The sequence below is a fragment of the Scatophagus argus genome, chromosome 5 (genome assembly GCF_020382885.2).
Source record: "Scatophagus argus isolate fScaArg1 chromosome 5, fScaArg1.pri, whole genome shotgun sequence".
NCBI lineage: Eukaryota > Metazoa > Chordata > Actinopteri > Scatophagidae > Scatophagus > Scatophagus argus.
In genome coordinates, this window is record NC_058497.1 from 24608938 (window position 1) to 24631779 (window position 22842).

Here is a 22842-nt window from a genome sequence, read left to right on the forward strand (position 1 = left end):
CCGGCTCAAGATAGTCTAAGCCTATAGCAGCATAACTAGGGGGCGGCCTAGGCCAGCCCTAACTATAAGCTTTATCAAAGAGAAAAGTTTTTAGTCTACTCTTAAATATAGAGAGGGTGTCCGCCTCCCGGACCGAAATCGGAAGATGGTTCCATAGCAGAGGAGCTTGATAACTAAAGGCTCTGGTTCCCAATCTACTGTTGAGGACTCTAGGAACCACAAGTAGCCCTGCATTTTGGGAACGCAAAGTTCTGGTGGGATAATAGGGTACTATTAACTCTTTAAGGTATGATGGAGCCTGACCGTTCAGGGCTTTATAAGTGAGGAGGAGAATTTTAAAATCTATCCTGAATTTTACAGGTAGCCAATGTAGAGAAGCCAGAACAGGAGAAATATGGTCTCTCATGCTGGTTCTTGTCAGTAGTCATGCTGCAGCGTTCTGGATTAGCTGGAGAGTCTTTATGGATTTATTGGGGCAGCCTGATAGAAGGGAGTTACAGTAATCCAGTCTAGAGGTAATGAATGCATGGACTAATTTTTCTGCATCTTTCTGACTCAGGATGTGCCTAATCTTTGCGATATTGCGGAGGTGAAAGAATGCAGTCTTTGAAATATTTGCTATGTGCGAGTTAAAGGACATGTCCTGGTCAAAGATAACTCCTAAATTTCTTACAGTGGAGCTTGAGGCCACGGCTAAGCCATCTGGCAATGCAATATCACTGCATAATTTATTTCTAAGGTGTTCGGGGCCCAGAACAATAACTTCAGTTTTGTCTGAATTTAGAAGTAGGAAGTTGCTGGTCATCCAGGTTTTTACGTCTTTAAGACATGCCTGAAGCTTGACTAGCTGATTTGTTTCATCTGATTTCATTGATAAGTACAATTGTGTGTCATCTGCATAACAATGAAAATGTATGGAGTGTTTCCTAATAATATCACCAATGGGGAGCATATACAGGCTGAATAATATTGGCCCAAGGACAGAACCTTGGGGAACTCCATGACTAACCTTTGTGAGTGTGGACGATGTATCATTAACATGAACAAATTGAAATCGATCTGATAAATAAGACTGAAACCAGCTCAATGCAGTTCCTTTGATGCCAATTAGGTGTTCCAATCTGTGCAGTAATATAGAGTGGTCAATGGTGTCAAATGCAGCACGAAGGTCTAACAGTACAAGGACAGAGATAAATCCCTTGTCTGATGCCAGGAGGAGGTCATTTGTGACTTTGACCAATGCTGTTTCTGTGCTATGATGAGCTCTAAAGCCAGATTGAAAATTTTCAAATAAGTTTTTATTTTGAAGAAAGTCATATAACTGATTGACTCTGGATCAAGTGTGTGTTTTTTAAGGAGAGGTTTGACTACAGCTATTTTAAAGGACTGGGGTACATAGCCTGTTATCAGGGACAGATTGATCATGTCTAATAGACAGGTGCTAAGTAAGGGTAAAGCTTCTTTGAAAAGGTTGGTAGGGATGGGGTCTAAGAGGCATGTTGTTGGCTTGGATGAATATACGAGTGAGTATAGCTGATGGGGATCAATAAAGTTTAAAGTTTAAAGTGACATATTTTGTCATTGGAGGGAACTCACTCCAACGAAATTTGTTCTCTGCATTTAACCCACCCAAGTGACGTGCACACACACACAGCAAACCCGGGGCAGTGGGCGACTGCGTGCAGCGCCCGGGGAGCAGTGGGGGTTAGGTACCTTGCTCAAGGGTACCTCAGCCATGGACACCGGGACGGGGAATCGAACCAGCGATCCACCGGTTACGGGTCCGACACCCTAACCGCTGATCCACGACTGCCCCAATAGGTGAGAAGCAGTAAAGATGATTATCTGTTTCTACTGTTGGTTCTAAGACACTAATGTTTGCTGTTACATCAGGATCAGCTGAGGTCAGTAGGTGCTGAATATTGTCTCTAATGTTTAAGATCTTGTCATTAACCTGTTTGTGCAGATAGGGTTAAAACGGACCCGCCGGCGGGTCCAGATCAAATTCGGGGATTTACTGCTCATATACGTCTCCCATTTTCGAAATACAAACAAAATACCCATATATCTATCTTCTGTCATGTCAGAGCTTTGTGCTAAAGGAAAATTGGCTTATGTTATAAATACGTTATTCAGAAATAGTCACATTAGCTTAGCATAGCAATTCCCATTGACGAACACAGGAAGTAACATCCTTCTAAAACATTCATATTTATAAAGTTTTAACATTTCGAGTGAGCGCAAATGAAGGCATAATGTCATTATTTACCTTTTAGTCGTGTGGAAACTGGTCTTCATTGCATGGGAAAGGTCAAAACAATGCTTTATGTCCTTAGTCATTCCATCGTGTAAAATAGTCGTATTTCCCCATAAAAATCCACCGCGGTCTTCTCTAACTCGTTCTGACCAGCAATCGCAAATTTACTCGTAATGTTATACATGAATAGAAACTTGAAGATGTCCTCTACAAAACCAAAAGGTATTTATTTGTAATCCGCTGAGTAATTTCCGAAGCAGACGCTGTGTTTCATGTGTGCGCCGTGCACCCGAGTTGTAAACACAAAAGCATCGTCCAACTTTCTTCCTTGTTGCCGGTGTCAGGCTCATCTGAAGTGATTGACACCTCTTTCAACGAATAGTAAACCGACAAATGAACATTTAGGGGTTAGGGTGTCATGATTGCCCCAATGATGTCTGTGGACAGGAGGCGTGCGTAAAGCCCTGCGCCAATGATGTCTGTGGACAGGAGGTGTGCGTAAAGCCCTGCGCCAATGATGTCTGTGGACAGGAGGCTTGTGTAAAGCCCTGCGCCGCAGCTGAACTCATCGGGAGTCATTGACCGACGTCATTACGCATGTGTAACCTGGCGAATTAGCAAGTGTCACCGTGTTGTTGGCAAACTTTTGTTTGTTTGGTGAAGTTTGCAGTTTGAAGTTTGCAGTTTGCAGTTCCTGCAAGTTTTTACCTCTACACATCATGGCCAGGCCTAAACGGACTGTTTTCACTTATATACTCACAATCACTCCAAAACATATTATTTAGTAGGTACTATATAGGTATTTATAGGTATTTATAGTATTTATAGGTACTGAAGTTCTTGTGAATTTTAGTCTGGAATGCAGTAAAATGTATTTGTACTATTTCAAAATGAAGGAAAAAAAATATTACAATCACCCCCTTTTGTATGGTGCAATTTTTTTTTTGGAGAGCTTGGAGAGGTTTTGGAGAGGTTTTTGGAGAGGTTGGAGACGCCTATTTGTACCCTATGGAAATGGTTGTGTAGCACCTATGTACTTTTATGTATCTACTTCAAATTTTGGATTTTACTTTCCAAGACCATGTAGAATCAGGGCATGTACAGTTTGACAGTTTGATCTTTTCTTATCAGCCTTGAACTCACTGAAAACTAAAAAAAAGTTAGGCGATTTTTACTTTTTTGACATTTTATGCTATGTATGATCTTCTGAAATGGACACTTAATGAGTAAAATAAACAGCTAGACATCAATACATGTCTTGGCCCATGTGTCTTCTTTAATTTAAGCCCCCATTTAGCCATGTGCTACATGTATAGCATGAGATAATGAATGCTGAAGGCTATGTCTACAAAACGTCTCCAAATTTTGCTGAATTCCTATTTGCAGAAAGGGGTTAAAAAAGGTTATAAAGTCATTGCTGCTGAGGGTCACAGGGATACAAGGCTCGATAGCACTATGGCTCTGTGTCAGCCTGGCTAAACTTAAAACATTAGGCTGGCAGTAATGAGAAGAGAGTGAGACTCACCAGCAGGCACCAGGCAGGAGCGACGGTGGTCAGCCCGGGGAGGTTCAGCCTCAGGTGCCTGAGGATCCACTTGATGGGGACTTTAACACCTCCAGAAGGAAATGAAACTGACATCTTCAAATGCAGATCAACAATAGATCAACTTCATACTCCTTCAGGATTTATGAGCTCCTCATCCTGTCTCCAAGGTTGAGCCCATCCACCCTCGTTTGTGAACGAGTCCCCAAGTCACTTGAACTCATTTTCAAACAGCTGCCCCTGCAATAGAGGCTTTAAACATGTCCAACTGTGACTCTCACTCCTGACTCTCCTGCTCTCCAAGTGGCCTCTGTGTGACGGATGCTGTTCTGTAGTACCAGGGCCTGAGGGGAAGTGGAGCAACTACAGACACACAGCGACTGACTCCACTGCAACACTACACTTCCTGTTACATCACCCAAAGAATGATGGGAAGTGTAGTGCTAAAAACGTCTCATTCAGCCCAAATTTAAGACAAACAGCAGAAGTGAAGAAGAAAGACAAAATGCATGAAAATGAACATTTTGATGTTTTACAATATGAGTTGATTTTTGACAGAAGTGTCAGAATGTCTCATCAACATGTTTCTTATATCCCTGGAACACTGACACTCACCTCCATCCATTCATATACACAGATTTACTGTGGAAATGACTCTGAAGGATTTCTGACAGCTTTCAACCTTCCCAGGATCAATTACACACCAATAACATCAACATTAATATCAAAGTGATCAAGAAAAAATCTTTAGATGATGTGAGAGTCTGGAACCTGATTTTATTGGATAAACACGCTTATTTATGTGAGAAATCAATTCAGATTGTAAAGTACAGAAAACATCAAACTAAAATTTTTGTTACAAAACCTGAATGAAAACAGATTTAAAAGGTTATTTCAAAGTTATTTCAAACTGTGTGTGTGCAGTGCAGTCAGCAAAAACACTAAATTCAAACACTATGTTATGATAATGAGTCAGTGTGCCTCACAAAAAGTGTGTGTGTGTGTGTGTGTGTGTGTGTGTGTGTGTGTTTCTCTAACAGGAGGAGACTCTCCCTCCTACACTGAACACAGAGACACTGAGGAGGAACCCAATGACCAGGACCAGAATCCAAATCCAGCATAAAGAGGTTCAGTGAATGTGGTGTTGAAGGTGTGGAGGTGGATCAGTGTGTCAGAGGAGACTCTGTAGAAGGACAGAGTGCCAGCAGGACAGTCCACATACACTGCAACTCTGTGAGGGACAGAGGAGCAGGAGGGGAGGACTGTTCTTATGTTATTGTGACAGACACAGAAACCATCAACATCAGAGCAGCTCAGACTCCAGGACTGATTATTCCATCCAAACACACAGTCAACAGTGTTTCCTTTCCTTCTGATTCCTCTGTAAGCCACTGATACAGAAACTCCTCCACTCCACTCGACCTCCCAGTAGCAGCGACCAGTCAGACCAGTTCTACACAGCAGCTGATGCCAGTCAAACCTCTCTGGATGATCAGGATGAGGCTGCTTCTCTGTCATTCGTGTCACCTTCCTGTTGTTGTCAGACAGTTTGAGGTTTGTGTTTACTGTGTTTGTGTCCACTGTGAGTTCACAGGCATCTGATGGAGAGAACAAGACACAATACAGCAGCAGTTTATCATCTAACACACCTGATGGCTTCATTTGTTGCTTCATTAACAGACTGACTGTTCATTAGATCAAAACTTCACAGTGACTCATCTTGTTGGATCTTCTATCAAACTGAGAGCTGAATGCAGATACACAAGCTTTAGACTGAAACTACTTTAACATGTGCTGCCTTGTTTTCATCAATCAAAGTCAACACACACTTACACTTCCTCGGACCAGGTTTCAGCCTCTGCTGTCCACCATGTTCCACCCTGGAGGAAGAAACAAAGTCAGAATGAACCTTCAGAAGCTTCCTCATCAATGATCTTCATCAACCTTCACTCAGATCCACCATGAAGACAAAACAGCTGCATTTAGAAAACACATTTCATACACAGACTCAGTTCAACTTGACATCAAACATTCAGAAGAAAACAACAAGAGAAGAAGAAACCAGCTGACATCCACTTTTCTGACATGTGATGAAGCTCCCAAACTGTGTGTCACGTCCTGGTTCTGGTTTTTGATTTTGGAGTCCACGTGCCATGTTTCATGTTTGTCTCTCATGTGTTTTCATGTTTTATGTTCAAGGTTTCTCTCACATCCTGGTTCTCTGTCTTTTGGTTGTTGAGTCCTTGTGTCATGTTCCATGTGTGTCTTGTGTTTCCGTGTATTATGTTCAAGGTTTTTGTCATGTCCTGTCTTATTTTGAAAAGCGTCACTTGCCCTGTGTGTCCTGTTTTCTTGTAGCTTTGCTTTTGGTTTTCCTGATAACCAATATAGCCAAGTTTATTAGACAACCAACCCCCTGACATCCCAGGGTCGAGGCCAGGAAGCAGAGTCGCTGTCTTACACACTTCTCTGCTGCTTCTGTAGGACTGCCGCCCTCCGTTAAAAAGTAGAATAAATAAAAATATAAATGCACACAGTAATACTAAGTTTAACAATCCCATAGACATAGTGTCAGTGCCTCGTCCTCCCATAGTCCAACCAGCACAAAATTAAAGAACTGTTAATCAAAATAACCTCATAAAAATACAAACTAGCAAATATTTAGAGCCAAAAAATAGGACAGTCAGATGTGGATTATTAAATATACAATCCCTCCACTCTAAATCCCTCCTAGTCAGTGATCTAATTATTGATCATCAGTCTGATATATTCTGTCTCACTGAGACTTGGTTATGGGATGAAGAATATGTTAGTTTAAATGAATCAACTCCATCTGGTTATATTAACTGTCATGAGGAGGAGGAGGAGTGGCAGCAATCTACCACTCCAGTCTTCAGATTAACCCCAAACCTAAATCTATCCATAGCTCATTTGAGAGTCTCACTCTCAGCCTGTCTCACCAAAACTGGAAGTCAGGAAAGCCAGTTTTATTAGTTGTTGTGTATTGTCTGAGTTTTCAGACTTCTTATCTAGTTTAGTGCTCAGTACAGATAAAGTCATAGCAGATAAAGTCATCACTCCATCTCTGGACAGTCATAGTGGGTGACTTTAACATTCATATGGATGTTGACTCTGACAGTCTTAAGACAGCCTTTAGTTCACTCTTAGATTCAACAGGTTTCCTTCAGACAGTAAATGAACCAACACACTGAAGAAGAAGAAGAATCACTTTTTGGACAGTATATATATTTTTACATACACACACTGAATTCGTCTTCTGCATTTGACCCATCCTTAGTTGAACACACACATGCAACACCCGGCAAATTACATGCAGTGAAACACACACAGGAGCAGTGGGCAGCATCCAGCGCCCGGGGAGCATATTGGGGGGTTAAGTGCCTTGCTCAAGGGCACATCAGCCGGCTAATGAAGGGGGGGGCATTTTTCGCATTAATCATTCCGGTGGGGGAATCGAACCGGCGACCCTCCAATCACAAGCCGCTTCTCCAACCGCTGGGCAACGGCTGCCCCCACACTGCCGCCACACTGCCATAATCACACCCTCGATCTGGTTCTCAACTACAGCCTAGAAACTAAGAACCTGTTAGTTGTCCCTCAAAACCCTCTCCTTTCAGACCATTCACTTGTAATTTTTGAGCTAACTCTAACAGACTTTACAGCACACAACAAAAAGGTCTACTGCACCAGATGCCTCTCTGAGAATACTGTAGACAGATTTAGGGATGACATCCCATCACAGCTCCCCTCAGCACCATGTACCAGTACAACAGAGCGTACTGATTTAAACGTTACTCCTGCAGAAATTGATTCTTTTGTTAATAACACTGCAGCCACGTTGCACACAGTTTTAGATATGGTTGCTCCACTGAGAAAGAAGGTTACAAATCATAGGAGGCGAGCTCCTTGGTATAATTCAAATATACGAACACTGAAGCAAACATCAAGACGAGTGGAGAGGAAGTGGTACTCCTCCAAATCAGCTGAATCCCAGAGAGCCTGGAAAGACAGTCTACTGACATATTTAAAGGGTCTTCATAAAGCCAGAACAGCTTATTATTCATCATTAATAGAGCAAAACAAGAACCCACGTTTTCTCTTTAACAGTGTAGCCAGGCTGACTAAGAGTCACAGCTCTGTTGAGCCTTGTATTCCTGCAGCTCTTAGTAGTGAAGACTTCATGAGTTTCTTCACCAATAAAATCAATAACATTAGAGAAAAAATCAATAAAGATCTCCCCACAATAGCCAACATACTGCCAGAAACTTCTTTTAATCCTCCTCCATCTCTGGACAGCTTCCTGCCCATAGACCTCCCTGAGCTGACCTCCAGCATTAACAAATCTAACCCAACCACATGTCTCTTAGACCCCATCCCAACTAAGCTCCTCAAGGACGTCTTTCCCTTGATTGGCGTTTCCTTCTTAGGTCAGATCAACTTGTCTTTAACAACAGGTTATGTACCACAGGCGTTTAAAACTGCTGTTGTCAGGCCTTTGCTTAAAAAGCCTTCATTTGACACAGACATCTTAGCAAACTATAGGCCGATATGCAACCTCCCATTTTTGTCTAAAACACTTGAAAGAGTGGTTGCAAATCAGTTAACTGATCACCTACACATGAACAGTCTGTTTGGAGTGTTTCAGTCTGGTTTCAGAGCCCATCACAGCACAGAAACAGCACTGGTTAAAGTCACAAATGACCTCCTCATGGCATCAGACCGCAGGCTTGTTTCCATACTCATTTTACTGGATCTCAGTGCTGCTTTTGCGTTATCTTCGATCAGGACGTGTCATTTATTCATCACATTAAACAGATCTCTAAGATCGCCTTCTTTCACCTCCGTAACATTGCTAAGATTAGGAGTGTCCTCTCTCAGAGTGATGCTGAAAAACTTGTCCATGCTTTTGTTACTTCTAGGCTGGACTACTGCAACTAACTATTGTCAGGATGTCCAAATTACTCTATTAATAACCTGCAGCTGATCCTGAATGCAGCAGCTGGAGTTTTAACAGGAATCAGTAAAAGGGATCATATCTCCCCCATCTTAGCTTCTCTTCACTGGCTTCTGGTAAAATTCAGAATAGACTAAAATTCTCCTATTTACATATAAGGCCCTAAATGGACCAGCCCCATCACACCTGCAGGATCTAATAGTCCCATATATTCCCAATAGAACACTCAGATCACAGAGTGCAGGTTGACTTGCAGTTCCCAGAATTCATAAAAGTAGAACGGGAGGACGAGCCTTTAGCTATCAGGCACCCCTGCTGTGGAACCAGTTGCCAATCTGGGTTCAACAGGCAGACACCACCTCCACTTTTAAGACCAAACTTAAAACCTTTCTGTTTAGTAAAGCGTATAGTTGGCCTCAAACAAAGTGTGTAGGGCTGGTAGGCATAGTTACAGTCACTTCTTGACAGACAGCCACAGGTAGAATAGGTCTGACTAACTGTTAATCTTTAATCTCTATCATAGCTAAGCTGCTATAGGCCTATGCTGCCGGGGGACACAAACATGATCCACCAAGCAGTTTCCCCTCCTCTTTTTCCTTTTCTTCCTCCCCTCGTCAGATTAACATACAATTCATTATTTTATGTCACTAACTGTGTGTCCAGTTCTCCTCGTAGTTTTGTGTCTCTCCCTCCCTTTCTCTCTCTCTCTCTCTCTCTCTCTCTCTCTCTCTGTATCTTTCTGCAGGTATCTCTCCATCCAGATCTTCATGTTGAACTGCATCCCTCTGACCAACCCAATGTCTACTGTTCACATCTGCCTGTCATTCTTCTGTACACTGACTATCGGCGGGTTGGTTCTCCCTTGTGGGTCGGGTCCTGCTTAGGTTTTCCTCCTGTTGGGGGTGGGGGGCTCCTTGCTACTGTCTGCTTGCTCGGGGGTTTGAGCTCTAGGTGTCTGTGGAGCATCTGGAGGCGATCTCGATTGTATAGGGTGCTATATAAATGATTTGAACTGAATTGATAGGATAGTGGTTTTCAACAGAACGTGAGAAATACATGAATGATACAGCATTTCATTATAATTCATTATTACAATTTCAGTCTTGGGAAATAAAAGTTTAAGATGGCGGCGCGCGGTAGTGCAGCGGCTTCTCACGCTCCCAGGTTTAAGCCCTTTTTTTGTAGTTTTTGTGCTGGTCTGAAGGCCAACTCTACTTGTTTCGGTTGTCTAAACAAACGCATAAGGTACAGCCGAGCCAAACTTTTTAAAATAAGGGACGGCTCGAACACTATGACCACTACGACAACAACAACAACGGCCTCACATCAACTCGGAGCTTCATTGGGCAGACTGCAGCTGCTAAGAACACCGGACTGGCGTAGCAGGCTATACCGGACGGAGGGCAAGGGGAAGCGGTGTGCGCGGAAGCAGAAGAGGGGCAAACGGGGCGGCCTGTGAGCTAGGCTAAAGGCTAACGCCGGGAGACTTCAACCACGAAAACCTGACAGACACTCTGCCTAAGTTCTACCAGCATGTCACCATACCAACACGGGGAAATAACACGCTGGACCATGTTTACACAAACAAACGAGACGCATACAGAGCTGTCCCCCACCCCCACCTTGGCTTCTCCGACCACATCTCCATCATGCTGGTTCCTGCCTACCGTCCGCCGCTCAGACGCCACACACCAACACAGAGGACCATCACCGTGTGGCCCAGCGAGGCAGTCCCTGCACCACAGGACTGTTTCCAGCGCACAGACTGGCAGGTCTTCAGGGAAGCAGCTGTCCGTGAGGGAGAGGTGGACCTGGAGGACTACACATCTGCGGTCCTCAGTTACATCTACACGTGTGCACCAGGACAGTAACCACCTACCCAAACCAGAAACCCTGGCTGAACACGGAGGTCCGGTCTCTGCTGAAAGCCAGGGATGCTGCGTTTAGGTCAGGTGATAGAATGGCACTCAGGGCGGCAAGAAGAGAGCTGACGGCAGGAGTGAAGAGGGCCAAGACCGCATACGCCCAGAGGATCCAGGGACACTTTGAATCCAACGATCCACGGAGCATGTGGAGGGGCATTAAGTGCATCACAGACTATAACACCAAAGATGCACAATGCCCCAGGGACCCCTCTCTGCCTGAGGCTCTCAACAACTTCTTTGCCCGCTTTGAGGACCCGGACGCCCCCCTCAGCACCAGACTCACCCCCCCACCTGGTGAAGAGCCCCTCAGCGTGACCTCAGCAGAAGTGAGGAGGACCCTCCAGAGGATAAACCCACACAAAGCTGCAGGTCCCGATAATATCCCGGGGCGGGTGCTGAAGGGCTGTGCACATCAGCTCACAGAGGTACTGACGGACATCTTCAACACCTCTGTTCACCCTGCTAACACACGACTGCTCAGCACAACATCCGAGCTTCCTCATCGTGAAGTTTGCGGATGATACAGCTGTGGTTGGACGCATCGCCAACAGCGACGAGGCCGACTACAGGCAGGAGGTGGAACGCCTGGAGGGTTGGTGCAGAGAGAACAACCTCTGCATCAACATGAAAAAGACCAAGGAGATGATCGTGGACTTCAGAAGGGGCAGACATCTCCCCTTCCTCCCCTGTACATCGGAGGGACAGCGGTGCAAGTGGTCTCCAGTTTCAGGTACCTGGGCGTCCACATAACGGACGACCTCACCTGGAGCAACAACACTTCCTGCCTCATCAGGAAGGCACAGCAGCGCCTCTACTTCCTCAGGAGGCTGAGGCGTGCCGGACTGGGGAGCTCAGTCCTGACATCATCCTACAGATGTGTGGTGGAGAGCGTCCTGTGCTCCTGCATCACTGTGTGGCAGCTGCTCTGCAGCAGAGAAGAAGGCTCTGCAGAGGGTGGAGAAAGCTGCACAGAAGACTGTGGGATGCAGCCTGTCCACCACCACAGACATTTACACCTCCAGGTGCAGGAAAAGGGCCTCCTGCATCGTGAAGGACCCCACCCATCCCTCACACAAACTGTTTGCCCCTCTCCCCTCAGGCAGGAGGCTGCAGAGCATCAAGAGCAGGACCACCAGACTGAGGAACAGCTTCTTCCCAGAAGCTGTGAGACTGTTGAACTCTGGAGGTCCTCTGTAGCCCCTGCTGCCAAACTCACACCTCACACACCAACAAACACACAAACAACCACCCATGGAACATTTTGCACAATGCAGCATTTGCACAGAACTCTAAACTACTCATGTTCATTGCACTACTGCCATTTTGCACTACCCTGTCAGCCATTTGCACTACTGTTTATACTGTTTACACTGATGTTTATATCATCTACTGTTTTTCTTTATATTCTACTGTTTTTATATTATATAGCGTTGTTTGTATTTATATTTATTTTGTTAGGCAATTGGGCTTATACTGGGACCGGGGAATCTAATTTCGTTCCACTCATGTTCTACGTGTGTGAAATGACAATAAAGCTCCTTGAATCCTTGAAAATCATATTGAGGTGGGATGGAAAGTGAAACTGAACGGATGAATGACGTGAAAATTTTAAATTTTTATGAGTTGAGATTTTGTTTTATTTGTCTTTTTAGTAATGTTTTTCTCATGTTGTTAACTGCTTTCCTGCCTGTACAACATCCATTGCACGTCTGCCTATCCTGGGTGAGGGATCCCTCCTCTGTTGCTCACCCTGAGGTTTCTCCCATTTTTTCCTGTTAAAGGTTTTTCTGCGAGTTTTTCCTTAGTCGATGTGAGGGTCGAAGGGCAGAGGATGTTGCTATGATGTTATGTAAAGCCCTTTGAGATTAACTGCTTGTAAAAATGGGCTATACAAATAAAGATGTCTTGTCTTAATATTAGTTAGGAGGTCAGTCTCAGTGGGGACAGGGACTCTCAGCACATCAGTTACTGTCTTCACTGTTATCAGCAGTGCTGCTGGTCCACACTGTGAACCAACAGTCCTCAGCTTGTCACTGTGACAGACAAACTGTGTGTGAGCTCTTGTTGTCTGTTCATACCTGAGAGTGTCCAGTCTCCAGTGTGGATCCTCCAGTCCAGCAGACAGCAGCTCCACTCCTGAGTCTCCTGGATGATTGTAGCTCAGGTCCAGCTCTCTCAGATGGGAGGGGTTGGATCTCAGAGCTGAGGCCAGAGAAGTACAGCCTTCCTGTGTGATCATACAGCCTGACAACCTGGAGACACACACACACACACACACACACAAACAGATTGGTGGCTCTCATCAGTGACATCAGCATGTATATGTCCAACAAAACTGACATGGACATCTGTTAAACACAAGCTGAATCCTGACCTGAGAGTCTCCAGCTGACAGTTTGGACTCTTCAGTCCAGCAGACAGCAGCTTCACTCCTGAATCCTGCAGGTGGTTGTTACTCAGGTCCAGCTCTCTCAGACTAGAGGACTGGGAGCTGAGAACTGAGGACAGAGCTTCACAGCTTCTCTCTGACAGATTACAGCCACTCAGCCTAAACAAAACATACAGGACATATAAGAAAACATTTCATTGTATATTTAATATGACTCACACTGGTAGTTATTTGAGTAATAAAATGACAACAAAAATATAAAAGTATATAACAGTTATGGGTCACCCTTCAAAAGTTAATTCATCTCACTCCTGTGGAGGGTCAGCGAAAGTGAAGAAACAGTTTATGTCACGTTGAAGTTTCAGTTAGTTAGTTTTCATTTTTATTTTCTAGTTTGTCTCCTCTTGGGCGGCACGGTGGTGCAGTGGTTAGCACTGTCGCCTCATAGCAAGAGGGTTCCAGGTTCGAATCCCGGTCTGGGCCCTTCTATGTGGAGTTTGCATGTTCTCCCTGTGCCTGCGTGGGTTTTCTCTGGGTTCTCCGGCTTCCTCCCACAATACCAAAAACATGCACATTAGGTTAATTGGCTACTCTACATTGCCCCTAGGTGTGAGTGTGAGAGTGTGTGGTTGTTTGTCTTTGTGTGTTGGCCCTGCGATTGACTGGCGACCAGTCCGGGGTGAACCCTGTCTCTCGCTGTAATCAGCTGGGATAGGCTCCAGCTCCCCCGCGACCCTGACGGATAAGCGGTATAGAAAATGGATGGATGGATGTCTCCTCTTGTGTCTTGTTTAGCTTGTCATTTCCTGTCTTTGTCTGTTTTCCCTCCTTTTTTGACAGTTTGCTCCTCCCTGATTAGTTTCACCTGTGTCTCGTTACATCACCTATATACACCTGTGCTGTCCTTGTGTTTGTTGTGGATTTGCTGTGTTTCTCTGAGTTCCCTGGCAAACCCTACGTTCTCTGTTTTCCGGTGGTCTCAGTGTTGCTTATGGTTTCTGGATCTTCTTTGTTTGAACCATTTTTTTTAACCAGGACTCACAGTCGCCTTTTGATTGCCAAATTCAAACTAGAGGACTGGGAGCTGAGAACTGAGGACAGAGCTTCACAGCTTCTCCCTGACAGATTACAGACACTCAGCCTAAACAAAACATACAGGACATATAAGAAAACATTTCTGTCTGATTTAGATCTATATTTATCTGAAAAAAACGATCATTAAATTACTGGAGAACAGTGATGACAAAACTTGAAAACAATGATTGTTTATCCTTCACAAATTAATTAATCATGACCTGAGAGTCTCCAGTTGACAGTTTGGACTCTTCAGTCCAGCAGACAGCAGCTTCACTCCTGAATCCTGCAGGTGGTTGTTACTCAGGTCCAGCTCTCTCAGACTAGAGGACTGGGAGCTGAGAACTGAGGACAGAGCTTCACAGCTTCTCTCTGACAGATTACAGCCACTCAGCCTGAAGGAGAGTTAGTGATAAAGACAAACTCTGATATGGTTTCTGTTGTATACAACATAAAATATATCATATCTCACTGGCTGCCCCTAATGAGTTAATGAGTAACTGTCAAAACAGCAGTGACATCAAACACTAGAGGGCAGCAATACGACTTTACAGAGTCTGTCTCAAATCCCAATTTCAACCCCAGGGATCACACACACACACACACACACATTGATCAGCTCAAATATCTGATCTGACAGTGCAATGCATTTATGTTAACAGTGCAATATATCTTTACTGTTTAATCTGTTATTCTGTACTTCATGTTTAATTACATGTGAATGTGAATGTTGTCATGACTGGTGCTTCTGTAATTGTTGTGAGCACATTAGGCACAGCCAACCAAATTTCATTGTACATTTAGTATAATGACAATAAATTGTTTGTGTTGTAGTAAATTGTATTGTCACCGTGTTAACAACAAAACAGCAAATCATCTCCCTGAGCCACACAGTAATAAGATAATAATGCAGGCAAAATGTTGGAAAGGGGTTAGTTATCAAGAAAACAAAATATTAAAAGTGTAGCATCTCTTCTTTCTGCTGTACAGTTTGTGCCATGACTTTATTGATCTGTTCAGGTCGTGTGGATCTGCTCATCAATCAGGTTATGGAAAGTTTGGAAGCAGAAGTGACCTTGAATACCACAATCTCCATGATTAGCCTGAGAATTAGACTGTGGACGTTCAAGATCGATCTCTTGGACAAAATTGGTAACACAGTGTTTTTGGTATAATCTACACTGTTAAACACTACAAATGTTGGTCATCTGTTTTTAAATCCAATTCAAATTTTATGTCAGTCTGGATGTAAAGGCTGATCTCTGAAACAGAAGCTGAATCCTGACCTGAGAGTCTCCAGCTGACAGTTTGGACTCGTCAATCCAGCAGCCAGCAGCTTCACTCCTGAATCCTTCAGGTCGTTGTTACTCAGGTCCAGCTCTCTCAGACTAGAGGACTGGGAGCTGAGAACTGAGGACAGAGCTTCACAGCTTCTCTCTGACAGATTACAGCCACTCAGCCTAAACAAAACATACAGGACATATAAGAAAACATTTCATTGTATATTTGATATGACTCACACTGGAAGTTATTTGTGTAATGAAATGACAACAAAAATATAAAAGTATATAACAGTTAAGGGTCACCCTTCACAAGTTAATTCATCTGGTTTCTGGATCTTCTTTGTTTGGACCATTTTTACCAGGACTCACAGTCGCCTTTTTGTTTGCCTGCTTCTGTTTCATTAAAGTTCATTAAAGTTTCTTTTGTTCACCTCAACTCTGGTGTCAGGGTCTGCACTTTGGGTCCTGATCTTTGATGTGATTCTAACACTTCGCAGGTTTTTCAACTGATCAACCTATCAACTACATTTTTTGACTCTTATTTGACCAAAACACATATTATTTGAGAACAACCCGTCACATGTGATCCAGTCAGAATCTGCAGTTCTGTGGTCACTTACAGAGCTTTGTTGGAGGCTTTGACCACTGGCAGCAGCCTCAGAAGAGCCTCCTCTGAAGCAGAGTATTTCTTCAGGTCAAACACGTCCAGATCTTCTTCTGATGACAGTAAAATGAAGCCCAGAGCTGACCACTGAGCAGGAGACAGTTTATCTGTGGAGAGACTTCCTGACCTCAGGGACTGTTGGATCTCCTCCACCAGAGAACCATCATTCAGTTCATTCAGACAGTGGAACAGATTGATGCTCCTCTCTGGAGACAGATTCTCACTGATCTTCTTCTTGATGTACCTGACTGTTTCCTGTTTGGTCTGTGAGATACTTCCTGTGTGTTTCATCAGACCTCGTAGGAGAGTCTGATTGGTCTGAAGTGAAAGACCCAGGAAGAAGCGGAGGAACAAGTCCAGGTGTCCATTTGGACTCTGCAAAGCCTCATCCACAGCACTCTGGTACAGATGAGTTAGTTTTGAGTCATTTCTGAACAGTTTAAACCACTTGGATGTTGATGATTCTTCAGCCAGCAGGTTGACACCAGATTTGTTGAATGTCTGGTGGACATGAAGAGCAGCCAGAAACTCCTGAACGCTCAGATGGATGAAGCAGAACACCTTGTCCTGGTACAGTCCTCTCTCCTCTTTAAAGATCTGGGTGAACACTCCTGAGTACACTGAGGCTGCTCTGATATCGATGCCACAGTCTGTCAGGTCTGATTCATAGAAGATCAGGTTTCCTTTCTGCAGCTGCTCAAAAGCCAGTTTTCCCAGAGACTCAATCATCTTCCTGCTGTCTGGACTCCACTGTGGATCTGTCCCATCTCCTCCATCATACTTGATGTTCTTCACTTTGGACTGAACCACCAGGAAGTGGATGTACATCTCAGTCAGGGTCTTGGGCAGCTCTCCTCCCTCTCTGGTCTTCAACACATCCTCCAGAACTGTAGCAGTGATCCAGCAGAAGACTGGGATGTGGCACATGATGTGGAGGCTTCGTGATGTCTTGATGTGGGAGATGATTCTGCTGGCCTGCTCCTCATCTCTGGATCTCTTCCTGAAGTACTCCTCCTTCTGTGGGTCAGTGAACCCTCTGACCTCTGTCACCATGTCAACACACTCAGGAGGGATCTGATTGGCTGCTGCAGGTCGTGTGGTTATCCAGAGGCGAGCAGAGGGAAGCAGATTCCCCCTGATGAGGTTTGTCAGCAGCACATCCACTGAGGTGGACTCTGTGACATCAGTCAGGATCTCATTGTTGTGGAAGTCCAGAGGAAGTCGACACTCATCCAGACCGTCAAAGATGAACACAACCTGGAACTCTTCAAACCTGCAGATTCCTGCTTCTTTGGTTTCAATGAAGAAGTCATGAACAAGTTCCACCAAGCTGAACTTTTTCTCTCTCAGCACATTCAGCTCTCTGAAAGTGAATGGAAATGTGAAGTGGACGTCCTGGTTGGCTTTGTCTTCAGCCCAGTCCAGAGTGAACTTCTGTGTTAAGACTGTTTTCCCAATGCCAGCCACTCCCTTTGTCATCACTGTTCTGATTGGTCCATCTCTTCCAGGTGAGGCTTTAAAGATGTCTTCTTGTCTGATTGTTTCTGGTCTTGTGGTTTTGCTGGATGCTGTTTCAATCTGTCTGACCTCATGTTCTTCATTGACCTCTGCAGTCCCTCCCTCTGTGATGTAGAGCTCTGTGTAGATCTGATTCAGGAGGGTCGGGTTTCCTGCTTTAGCAATCCCCTCAAACACACACTCATACTTCTTCTTCAGCTTAGATTTGAGCTGACGACAAACTGGAGCAACAGTTCCTGAATGAAAACACAACAAATCAGTGAGTGGATGTTGGTGTTAATGTGAGAAAAGTGGAGTGTGGAAAATCCTCTTACTGCTGTGCAGACGGTCAGCCAGCTCCTCCTGCTTCATTCTCCTCAGGAAGTGCAGTGTGATCTTCAGAAATGCGTCTCTGCTGCTGCTCCTCTGCTCTTCATCCTCACCATCCAACACCTCCTCATCCTCACTCTGTCTCTCTAAGCTTTCTGGGTAATCTGGACTCAGAACCTTCTGGAACTTCTTCAGCTCATTCCTCACAAAAGTGACAACGTTCTCCTCAAGATGCTGGAAAAGAATAAAACAAAGATGAACCATGTGTTGATTTGATTTGGAGCTGAGCTAAAAGTTGTTGTTGGACATTTACACACCATGAATATGGAGTCCAGGTCTGCTGGATTCTGCTGGACAGACTGACCACCGAGAACATCTGACTGTTGCTGCTGAACTCTGTGGAGAAAACAGGACGTATGATGATTACACACATTTTAGCACTTGTTGCTTTTCAAGGATCAGCTGATCCAGTTTTCTGGCACCAATGAGGCCACCTTCAGGTTGGTCTAAGAAGCAGCTCACTGTCACCTGCTGACAAAGTGTTTGGTTGGTCAAACCACGAGTTTCATCCAAATTTCCTGGAAAACTGATGTGTTTCTGTGGACTGAATCTCCTGCTTACAGAAAAGTGAAAAAGCTACAGGAAACAAAATGAGTTTGAAAAAGCTTTGCTGGAATCAGCAGACTGAGACCACCGAGCAGCTGCCTTACAGTAACTTTGTAATGACAAATCTGGAGCCAGTGGAGTCTGAAAGCTGAGACCAACTGGTAGATCTTTTTGTGGACTGACTTGATAGAAGGAGAAGCTGCAGAACATCAAACTCATCTGCTTTAAACTCTTACCTTCCTTCAGCAGAGTCGTGTCCACCTCTGAAGTGAAGAGGAGGATGAAACATGGACCCGTCACTCTTCATGGACACACAGCTGGGTACAGGAGAGTCTGCTGTCTGCTGGTCCACACTGATAGAAACACACAGACAAACTAATGCGCCTCTCAGCCCTCTCAGCTTCACTTTGATGGTCAAGCTGGAGACAAAACATTCAAAGCTCTGCCGACTCCTGGAGATGTGAGCATCTCAGTGAAGGTCAGAGAGAGGAAGAGGAGGGAACAGGAGCTCTCCAGGGAGACATGACAAAGGCAGGAGGACAGCAGGACAGGAGGGGACGCTCCTCTGTCTCATGAGGATTTACAAGCCTTCATGCAGGACTGAGGGGACAGTTAATGTGCTCGTCAGCAAACAGCATTTTGACTTGAGTGTGAATGTGATGACGACACACTGGAAGCCTCCCTTTGCTTTCTGATGTGGACTCTAACTGACCCTGATGTCATGTACCTCAAATGAACAGCCTGAAGGAGTCAACAGTCCAGATGTGCTATTGGCTGATTTCAATTGTTCAGCCCAGCTCTGTAGTGAGAGTGAACAACAAACTGCTCTGAATCTTTGACACTGAAAAAAGCTGCTGGAAAATAAAATCCAACCTCGTCTATTTTGTTCACTTGATGAGTTGATTAGAAGGAACAATCAAAGTGAAGGGACAGCATGTGGGGGGGCAGAACAAATCCATGATGGTCTCTACCTGCTCTCATGCAGCTCCTGAGTAAATATGAAGAAATATGAAGTCAATGAAGAAGAATCTGAAGCAGCCAGGATCACAGGAAGTTATGGGAAAGTTCCTGCTAACTGGGACTGTGTTGACTTACTGAGTCTCTGAAGGAAGTCGTCCTTTAAAATATATTGGTAGACCCATGGACCTGTCACTCTTCATGGACACACAGCTGGGTTCAGGTTCAGGTTCAGGACAGTCTGGTTTCTGCTGCTGCTCGGGGCTTCAACACAACACACACAGAGCTTTGAGTGTGAATAATGATGGTGGAGTGATGTGAGTGCTGAGCTGTGACATGGAGAAGAGTCATGGACAGTTAGAGATCCTCATCTCACCTCTGAGCTTTGGTCTGGCTGTCATGTTCCCCACACAGAGTGGTTTTAGAGGGAGGGACTCCCTCCTCTGTCTCCTCACACTGATTCATAGCAGAGCCCACACCTTCACACAAACACAACAACATGCTGTCAGAGCTCCAACATTCATGACAACAACGTCTCCATCACACGTTACAAGATTTCTGCTGCTGTCCTGCTGGTGGACGTCCTGCTGTGTTTTCTGTGTTGTGGCTGTTGGATTCAGTTCCCCCTCAGAGTACATGAACTTGGATTCAGTATCACATCCTGAGCTGAGCTGACATTTAGCTGCAGGAAGTCGCCCCCAACGTGAGGAGAGAACAGTGGAAACCAAAGCAGAACCGCCTTCAGTTCCTGTGGTGGAAAAGTCTGAACCTCAGTGATGGTCAGCATGAAGCTTGTAGCTGCAACAACTTCTCCATCATTCACACAGTTAACATCACTGGGTGGAACTGGAGTCAACATGAGGACATGAATTCATCTGACTGAAACATCATCACATCTTTGTTCTAAAACAGAAAAGAGCTTCCACTTTGGAGCTTCGGTTCTCTGGAGTTTTTGTTCTCCTCTTCCACCTCTACAAGTCTTCATTACATCCACTCAAACTCCACATTTTTGATCGATTTTCTGTCCAACTTGTAATCTCAGCCCCTCAGATTCAGTGGAAACATCATCAGGAATGTGCAACACAAAGTTTGGGTTTATAGTTCAGTTCCTGAGTTTAGTGCCTGTGGCTCCATGACTATAAAGAAATAAGAAAGTCTTCATATTTGCTTTGTTCATCATATTTTTATTGTCTTGTGAAGCAGAAACTCCAGCTGAAAGCCCTGACTGAAGTTCTCTGCTGTCTTATCTTGGACTGATAGTCCTGTCCCACCACAGCAACACAAACCATATTAGCATTTCCTGACAGAGACGGTGGCGAGTGTTAAACCCAGACTGCAGGGTTCAAAGTTTCCCATCAGAAACCTCTGGGCTTCCTCACAGACACTCTGGAAGTCTTTGGATTCAGTCTGTGGGTCAGGACTAAAAGGACGCTTTGCTGCTGTTGACGACGGGGGTCCACCAGTTAAAAGATTCACACTTCTGATAGCAGGAGGTTTGTGACACACACCTGCCAATCAGAAACACCAACCTGACAAACCAAACCCAGGGACCACAACACAAGCCCCGCCTCCTCCAGTGTCTGACATCACAACATGAACTTTCCTAAATTTGTCTCCTGGTAAAGACAACAAGCAGCAGGAGTTCTTTGATTCACTGCTGGGTGTCGTTTTGTACCGTCAGAGAATAAACAGCTGATCGAGTTTCAATCAAAGATAAAAACCAGTTCAGGCTGTCAGACCAGTTCTGACTGTCCCTCATCTCTCAGCAGTGAAGTCAGCTCAGCTCAAGTTCTGACTTGTTTCCTGGTGCAGATGAAATGTGAATAAACTCAACATGAAAAGGCTCATTTTGGACCAAAAGTCACATCTCATAGACTCATTAGTGAATTCATTCATGAATATTCAGACCTACAAACAGGAAACAACAGTGTTGTCAGAATGCATCACTGCTCTCATCTACAAGTCTGTTATGTAGCTCCCAACATAACGAGTGACAGCAAACAGTTTCTTCATCAAAGGTGTGTCGTGTTACCTGTCAGGGGTCTCACCTGTTCAGCTCCACACGAGATCAAACACACTTTGTTTCTTCGTCCGCAGACGCCGACAGACGCTGCTGGTGTTCGTCCGACCGACAGCCGTCACATCCTCATACCTTCAAATCCAAATCCAGAAACGTCAGTCTGACGTGAGAGCAGAGAGCCAGTGTGAGCTGCAGTGCTGCCAGTCAGCAGCAGGTGGCAGTGTTACTGAAGGTCTGTCAGTCAGTCTGAACCGCAGCTGGAGACACTGACGGAGCTCCACAAAGTCCAGACTGCAGCAACACTGAAGAAGAAGACAATCAGCTTCATTACTGGATGAGGAGGGACAAACAGTCTGTGAACTCATGTGACAAACACAAACTGCATCAACAAGCACAGAAGAAGAAGAAGAAGAAGAAGATTCTTCATCGTCACGTACACTCAAACTAACAGTTAACTCGTGAAAAAGACGAGTTAAAGTTACTGACTGAAGTCCTGTCAGAAATGTGTTTTAATCTTGTCAAATAAACACATTACTGTTAGTGACGTCACATTCACATCAGGATTGTGAGGATTTCAAGAATACTTTACCAGATAAAGTGGTAGTTTTTCTCATTGAGCAGAAAGTGACTTAATTACAAAAGATAAGATAAGAACTTTATTGATCCCACAGGAAATTGTTGTGCCAGGGTTGCAGTACAAAGAAGCAAATGAAAGTATCAAGTTATCACACAAAATATAAAATAACAGAGTAATATAAAAAAATAGCTGAGTACTGTAAAAAAATAACATGATATACATGATATAGATAATGGCAGATAAGGTGCAGAATGGCAACGGAAGAAAAAACCACAAGAAAGCACACTATGCTTAAAATAAATTATTTAAAAAGAGAGAATTCTAACTAAAGAAATTAACAAAAATCCCGTGTAGATCGTGAGTGCTTCTACTGCCATAAGAAGGGTCATATGATTGCTGATTGTCTCTCTTTGAAGCGTAAACAATCTACCTCGAGTTCTTCCCAGCCGTACTCTGTAACTGCACTCTGAGAAACTTCAACAGCAGTTCTCAGCTAACAACTCGGCCTCTGTGTGGAAAGGGCTTAGGCAAATCACCAACTACAAGCCCAAAGCCCCCCAGTCCACTGACGACCTGCGACCAGCCAACAGTCTGAATGAGTTCTACCGTCGCTTTGATGGACTATCTGCCGGCCCTGAGTCCTCCACACACCCCATCAACACGGTCATTCACACCCCCCGCACCCTTGAAGACATCCCACCAGTGTCCACCTCCTCCACCACAGCCCTCTTTATCCAGGAGGAGG

The 22842-nt window shown here is 44.6% G+C and overlaps 1 protein-coding gene across 1 annotated transcript; it reads right to left on the reverse strand.

Annotated features, from left to right (window-relative positions):
• Positions 1–4557: 4557 nt before the first annotated feature.
• Positions 4558–22434, reverse strand: LOC124059708 (protein NLRC3-like). Its single transcript, XM_046389961.1, has 11 exons — positions 21549–22434; positions 19877–21008; positions 19639–19764; positions 18780–18896; positions 18255–18333; positions 17943–18171; positions 16067–17864; positions 14385–14558; positions 12779–12952; positions 5634–5680; positions 4558–5398 (listed from the first exon to the last, which is right to left on the reverse strand). Exons 2-11 carry the CDS (start codon positions 19999–20001, stop codon positions 4857–4859), a joined length of 3411 nt encoding a protein of 1136 aa, XP_046245917.1. The 5' UTR covers positions 20002–21008; positions 21549–22434; the 3' UTR covers positions 4558–4856.
• Between the last annotated feature and the right edge of the window lie 408 nt (positions 22435–22842).

Bases quoted from the DNA above. Each gene is read 5' to 3' on its own strand.
- LOC124059708 (XM_046389961.1), bottom strand. From the start codon at position 20,001: ATGTTGTTGTGTTTGTGTGAAGGTGTGGGCTCTGCTATGAATCAGTGT. The intron at 18,172-18,254 runs GTGTGTAAATGT...ATTCTTTTCCAG, and splicing joins ACCTGGACTCCATATTCATG to CATCTTGAGGAGAACGTTGT. The intron at 17,865-17,942 runs GTAAGAGGATTT...GTTTTCATTCAG, and splicing joins GGCTGACCGTCTGCACAGCA to GAACTGTTGCTCCAGTTTGT.